Source organism: Sorex araneus, chromosome 6 (genome assembly GCF_027595985.1).
Source record: "Sorex araneus isolate mSorAra2 chromosome 6, mSorAra2.pri, whole genome shotgun sequence".
Classification (NCBI taxonomy): domain Eukaryota; kingdom Metazoa; phylum Chordata; class Mammalia; order Eulipotyphla; family Soricidae; genus Sorex; species Sorex araneus.
This window is the reverse complement of record NC_073307.1, coordinates 150,631,427-150,638,401: the sequence shown is the minus strand read 5'-3', so window position 1 is coordinate 150,638,401 and position 6,975 is coordinate 150,631,427. Positions and strand designations below refer to the sequence as shown.

General features: G+C 36.0%; 1 protein-coding gene across 1 annotated transcript; it reads right to left on the bottom strand.

Annotated features, from left to right (window-relative positions):
• Positions 1-936, bottom strand: LOC129405986 (olfactory receptor 4C15-like). The gene has a single exon (XM_055143713.1). The coding sequence runs from the start codon at positions 934-936 to the stop codon at positions 1-3; it is 936 nt and encodes a 311-aa protein (XP_054999688.1).
• Between the last annotated feature and the right edge of the window lie 6,039 nt (positions 937-6,975).

Genomic DNA, 6,975 nt, shown 5'->3' with positions numbered 1-6,975 from the left:
TTATTTTTCAATAGAAACAAATATTAACCGGCTGCACAGTTTGCTAATGGCATTTTTCACCTCCGTATTTCTAAAAGCATAAATCAAAGGATTGAGTAAAGGAGTTAGTATAGTGTAGAACATCTCCACTATTTTGTCAAATGAGAAAGAAACTGGAGGCCGCGCATACTCAAATATACATGGAAGAAAGAACAAAACCACAACAGCAACATGAGTTCCACAGGTGGAGAGGGCTTTCCTCTTTCCTTCAGTGCTGTAGTTTCTCAGGGAGAACAAGATGACCCCATAGGACACTAGTAACATGAAGAAGATCAGAATGCAAAAGAATCCACTGTTGGCCACTATCATAAGGCCAAAGGCATAAGTATCAGTACAGGCAAGCTTCAGTAATGGGTACAATTCACAAACAAAGTGATCAATAACATTGGGACCACAGAAAGGAAGTTGTAAAATAAAGAGAATCTGTATACTGGAATGCAGAAAGCCCCCTGCCCAGGCTACTCCAATCAGAATGCCACAGAGCCTTGAGTTCATGATAGAAGTGTAGTGCAGGGGTTTGCAGATGGCCACGTACCTGTCATAGGCCATGGATGTGAGAACAATCATCTCTGCTCCAGCAAACAAGTGTCCAGTAAATATCTGCATCATGCAACCTCCGTAGGAGATGGTTTTCTTTTCATAGAGACAGTCTATGATCATTTTAGGGCCAATCACTGAGATAAAACATGCATCCAAGAATGATAGAAAAACCAGAAAGAAGTACATTGGGGAGCCCATGAGCGCTGGGTTGCTGATGATGGCTGCCACAATCAGCAGGTTGCCACAGATGGTTGCAATGTAGAAAAGTAAAAATATGACAAATACAATTTTCTGAACATCTGGATTCTGTGAAACTCCCAGAAGGACAAACTCAGTGACAAAACTTTGATTTTTCATGATTTTCCAGAAAACACCCACAGCTTCCACAGAGACCATCACAATCTGCAATAAAACTGATAAGGTTATATCAGATAAGTTTATTATTATAGGCACTCACAATTTTGTTCTTCCATATGGTTCTTTCTATTCTGTGCTTCATTTATTTTGGGAACCAAAACAAAATAATACCAGGATTTTCATAAATAACAGTCATGTAAGATCAGAGAAAATTCACTTTTAAGATATGAAATAGTGCTAGAGAGAGAGCATCTCTAGAGGAACAAACACAGATGTGACAGGATTGGGAAACTATTTTTTTTCAGTTACTATCATAGAATACATAGTCATGGTATTGTAGAGAAAATTGTTAAATAAGAATTTGAAGCCATATCTTAGTTCTAAGGCATCAGGACATCAATTTACTTGTCATGTTGTACATCAAGTTGTAATCATAGGCAAACACATGTGAGATGTCCCTGATCCGATGAATTTTTTGTCCACAAATGGAAAAAGATATCAGTGGCATTTTAAAATCACAGATCTTCACAAAAATTTCTGGAGTAGTCTGAAGTGATAGGACCTTTAAATAAATGAGGCCATATGAGAGGGAACTTTTATTAAAAATGTTGAGTTCTATAAATATACAAAGCACATTACAAAACAGGTGAGAACTCTCAATCCAGAAGAAGCCATAAACTGGCTTATGCAGCAGGCCAGGAACCTCTCTTTTGGCTTCAAGGATGTTATATAAAGTGCTGTATCAAAGCCATTGGCCTGCTGGCATCCACATAACCCAGAGAAGCTTGAGGTTGCTTCTTTAGTTACACACTACTTCTTTACTCCTGCATATTCCAAGGGGACAGTTGGGACATTTTCACTGAACTTGTGCTGGAGTGGTGTGACAGCCTCCTACCATACCACACTAACTCTAACTTTAGCTTGATACTAGCCTTGGTCTTCTATTTCCACACAAAAATGAACCAAGGTTACCATGGTATTAAGAAATCCTAGATCCTTAAACTACAGCTGAAGTACTGACATAGCCAAAGACATTAAAAATCTTCTTGAAATCCTTGCATAAAATTGTAAACAACTGCTGAGTGACAACCAAAGACGTTAGAGTAGTTCCAACAGGGAAGTAACTCTCTAGGATAAGGAATCACAAATCACGAAATCCCTGTTAATAGTCGATTCCTCGAGCGGACTCAGTAACATCTCCAATTGTCCTTTCCCTGAGATCTTAGAAGTCTCTCTCAACTGGGCCCTTGCAAGGATGTCGCACTGGAGACTCTTTCAGGGTCAAGGGAATGAGATCCAGCTTGTTACTGAATTTAGCATATGAATACACCATGGGAAGCTTGCAAGGCTGACCCATGTGGGTAGGAAACTCTCAAAGTTTGCCTATTTCTCCCAGAGGGAGAAGAAGGCTACAAGATATTGCATGGCTGCTTTGTGATTCTGGGAGCTTGGTTTTAAGTCTCTGGATATTGGCCATTGATGGAATTACACACATCTGGGTTCCTCTGCCGGTAACTTCGTGTGTGAGGCCTCTACAAACATGTGGAGAGGGGCCTCGGGCATGGCTGTAGCTAGGTTTCAGTGGTCTTTGGCTGCCAGGAGCTCTGCTCGGGGTTGGGAGGGAAGCTGGAGACCATCCCCTTCAAGGGACCCCAGGGAAAACAGCCAGGGGTGTGGCTAAGAGACTCTCTAGGAGAACTGAGTTTATTAATTCTCTGGCTACCCTAGAGAGTGCCCTGGAAGGAGAGCATAGGTGATGAATTTGAAAGACTCAAATCTAGATGGCAACAGACACAATGCAAAAGCAGAATAGAAATACCACCACACTTTCGAAATGAAAATAGTAGCCTGGACAACTCAATCAGAAGTGGAACCTCTCACATAAGGATTATAGCTAGAACATGTTGAGGATCTTTAATGAGCTCAAAGAAGCAGTAGTGCAAGATTAAGAAAGCATGAAAACAGACACTTGAAGCTATAAACAGAAGTGACAGAAAGAGATTACAGAACATGAAAACTCAGTGGAAGAACTTGTCATCAATAACTATTGATGAAATTGAAAGGGTAATCAACCTGTTCCCGGCCACTCCAAAAATTCCAGTAACTAGATAAATTCACTAGCAAGTTTTTTCTTACATTAATTTATCTAAATTTATTTATATATTTTTATATATTAACAAATCATCAACTGTCCAAACAAAACTAGAATTAAAATTAATTAGATAACAAAGCTCTAATATCAAAATCAATGTTTTTATAAAAATCAATTTTTATGTGAAAATGATTATGCCTCATCATGGAGTTGTTAAGGCCTTGTGTAAAGATTTACTAAACTGTTTGTTGCTAGTTCAGTCTTCTATGTTATTTTTGTTTGTTGAGTTTAGTTGTTTCCGATCTTACTTTGCCATCTATTTTGCTGTGTTTCTACTTGAATTTCAATACAAACCATTAAAAAAAGACCTACTCCCAATTCTTTCCAGGGTCTTTCAGGAAGTTGTAGAAGCAGGAATCCTCCCAATTTCAATGTGGCAGAAATAACCATAGCATCAAAAGGAGAGAGAGATAGCACAAAAAGGTAAAGCTATATCCCTCTTGAACATACATGCAAACATTCTCAACAAAATATTAGCCAACCAAGTACAAAGAATATTAGAAAGATCATTTTTCATTTTTTTCAAATAAGATTCAGGGTTTAATATACTCAAGTCAATCAACATAATAAACCACATCAATATAAGAAAAAACAATCATCTAGTAATATCAATAGATGCAGAGAATCAAAAGGGTTCAAACCCATTCATGATGTGAACTCAATAAGGTGGAAAGTGAAAGAATTTTCAATATAGCTAAAGCCAATTACCACATGCTCACAGCAAATATTGTGCATGATCCTGAAAAATTGAAAACCTTTCCTATAAAGTCAGTCACAAGACAAGGATGTCCACTCTCATCACTACTATTCAATTTAGTTCCGAAAGTCCAAACCATAGCAATTAGTCAAGAAAGAGATATTGAAGGCACTCAGACTATAAAAGATGTCAGTCTTAGTGTTTTCAGAGACATGAAAGTACACTTTGAAAATGTTAGAAACTCTACAAAAAAAAAACCCTAGAAAATATATATATACCATTGAGTAGCAGACTACAAAATCAATAAACAAACTTTGGCTTCTTTTTACATGCAAATAGTAAAACAAATGAGAGAGAGGTTAAAAAGTTAATCTCATTTAGCAGTTGTTCCTCAGAAAATCTAAAACCTGGGAAGCAACCTAACAAAAGAAGTTAAAGACTTACAAGGAACAAAACCATGTTACTATAAAATAAAATATAAAGACACAAGGAAATGTAAACATTCCCTGTTCATGGATAGGAAGTATCAACATTTGTCAAAGTGGATATCTTCCCAGAACACTGCATATACAATGTATTTCTACTAAAAATACCCATGACACTTTTAAAGATATTTAAAAATATATTTTAATTTATAATCTATGTTTGGACTGGAACAATACCCCATGGCCAACCTGGATTCGATTCCTCCATCTCTCTCTGAGAGCCAGGGAAGCTACTGAGAGTATCCCGCCCACACAGCAGAGCCTGGCAAGCTGTCTGGGATGTATAGGATACGTCAAAAACAGCAACAGCAAGTCACACAATGGAGACATTACTGGTGCCTGCTCCAGCAAGTTGATGAACAACTGGACAACCGTGCTACAGTGCAGTGCTGTAATCTATGTTTATAGATTAAATATACCTGAATTTCACACGGAGTAATAAGTCCATTTAGTAAACCTAAGAAATCTTAGGTAAAAAAAAGCTAGCAGACTTCACTTTCCAAAACTTCAAACTCTGTGATAAAGCTATAGTCATCAAAATAAATGATAGACACTCAGGTCAATGTTGCAGAATTGAGAGTCCAGAGACAGATCCTCAGGTATAAGGGACATTTTATGTTCATAAAAAGAGGGGAGCGGGGATATGAAGTGGAGCAAAAAAAGACTCTATAGCAAATACTGGTGCAATAACATTGATCACACCGTGCACAATGTCAAATCAAAGCAGATTAAGCACATTGATATCTGACCTTCTCCTTCAATTACATTGAAGAAAACATAGGTGGAACATTTTGGCATGGAAGCAGAAGCTATCTTCAATGATTCAATACCATTGGCCAAGTAAACAGAATCAAAGATAAACAAATGTGACCATCATAATGAGAAGATCTGCAGCACAAAAGAAACAAGAACAAGAGTAAAAATACAACCAATAGACATAGGGAAAATATTTTCCAACTAGTCATCAGACAGATGATTAATATCACACTATAAATAGCTCTGGTTGAATTTTACAAGAAGAAAACAAACAATGACTCAAGAAAATGCAATAGAAGGATATGGACAGTAACTCTCAACAAAGGCATAAAGATGGCCAAAAAGTATATATATATATATACACACATATATATATATATATATCACTTATCATCAGGAAAATACAAATAAAAAACAATAATGATATGTCATCTCAGACCATTGAAACTTTAACATATTACAACGAAACAAAAATAAACAGTAATGTTGTAGATGTGAGGTAGAAATTCACTGTAAGTAGGAAAATTTCTGGTTCAGCATTTTTGAAAAACAATACCCCCTCTTTAAAAAACAAGGGGTCAGTCTAATATATGATCCAGAAACTCCACTTCTTGACATCAACCCCAATACCAAAAAATAAAAAAAAATTTTAGAACATTTGCCCTTCTATATTTGTTCATTTCAGCCAAATTCACAATAATCAACTTCTGGAAACAACTCATTGTCTAAGATCAGATGACTAGATAAAGAAATCATAGTACGTAAACATAATGGAATTATAAGAAAAGATGAAATCATGAAATTTGCTGCTACATGATGGATCTAGAGGGAATCATGTTGACTGAAGTAACTCGAAAGGAAAAGGACTGACTCAATTATTTCTCTTATATACGGGATATAAAGAAGCACTGTAGGGGTATAAAAAATACTGAATGGGATAAAATGAGAATTGATCTTTGGTAGTGGGCCACAAATTTGAGAAAGCAAGTGGAAGGGACAGAGAGGAATTAGCTAGGAAGGGGTTGACACTGGGGAACTGATGGGAAGGAAGTGGACAGGTGGGATGAAGGGAAGTTTGGTGAGGGTTGTGTTATGCATGAAATCCTATCATGAAGGGTAATAAACTGTGGTACCTCAAATAAAATTAAATTAAATTAAAACATAAAATCTTTGCATGAAGTACATACTGTTTTATTTAAAACTTAATATGAACCTAATTAAAATTATACTACTATCACATGCTGTCCTCATTTGTAAGAACAATAATAGCAGAAAATAATTATCGAAGGATTATTGCCTAGAAAACCACCAATGCAATATCTTTAATACATATTTAACTGTGGAAAATTATCATTTAATGTATTATTTCAAACAAATAATAGAGGTTGATCTGGAATTTAAACCTAGACCTTTGCATTTTTTACATAGCCAGTTCTTGCCTTTTGGATCAACCCAGACAGGAACAAGAATCCTTCTTTCCCAGCAAGAAAATCAGAGAGTGAGTGACTGTTCTGTTTCAAATCCACAAATAGAAGTTAAAGATGTAAGCAACTACATAGTAAGAAATACAGAAATATGTTGAATATACCTTGAATCTTGAGTTTTTACTCACTACTTATTAATTACTTGTAAGATGTGCTCCAATTTTATTTAGTACAACTTCCTTAGATATAACTGTTTGAAATTTAATCTCTTGCAAAGTACATGTGTTCACCAATTACCTGAATGTATCAACAGATTATGTTAAGGATGATTTCAAATTACTTTTCTACCAGGACAACACAAAAGTGTACCTTGTGATACTGTTCCTTCACTGGTTGAAGTTTTTATTGTTTCTCATGTAGAAAGTCAGCCATTTTATCCACAGAAATATTGTCCATTAATCATCCAGAGAATTATTTCAATAATTATTTCAATTATTTCAATTTCTCATTTCATTTCCAGCTATA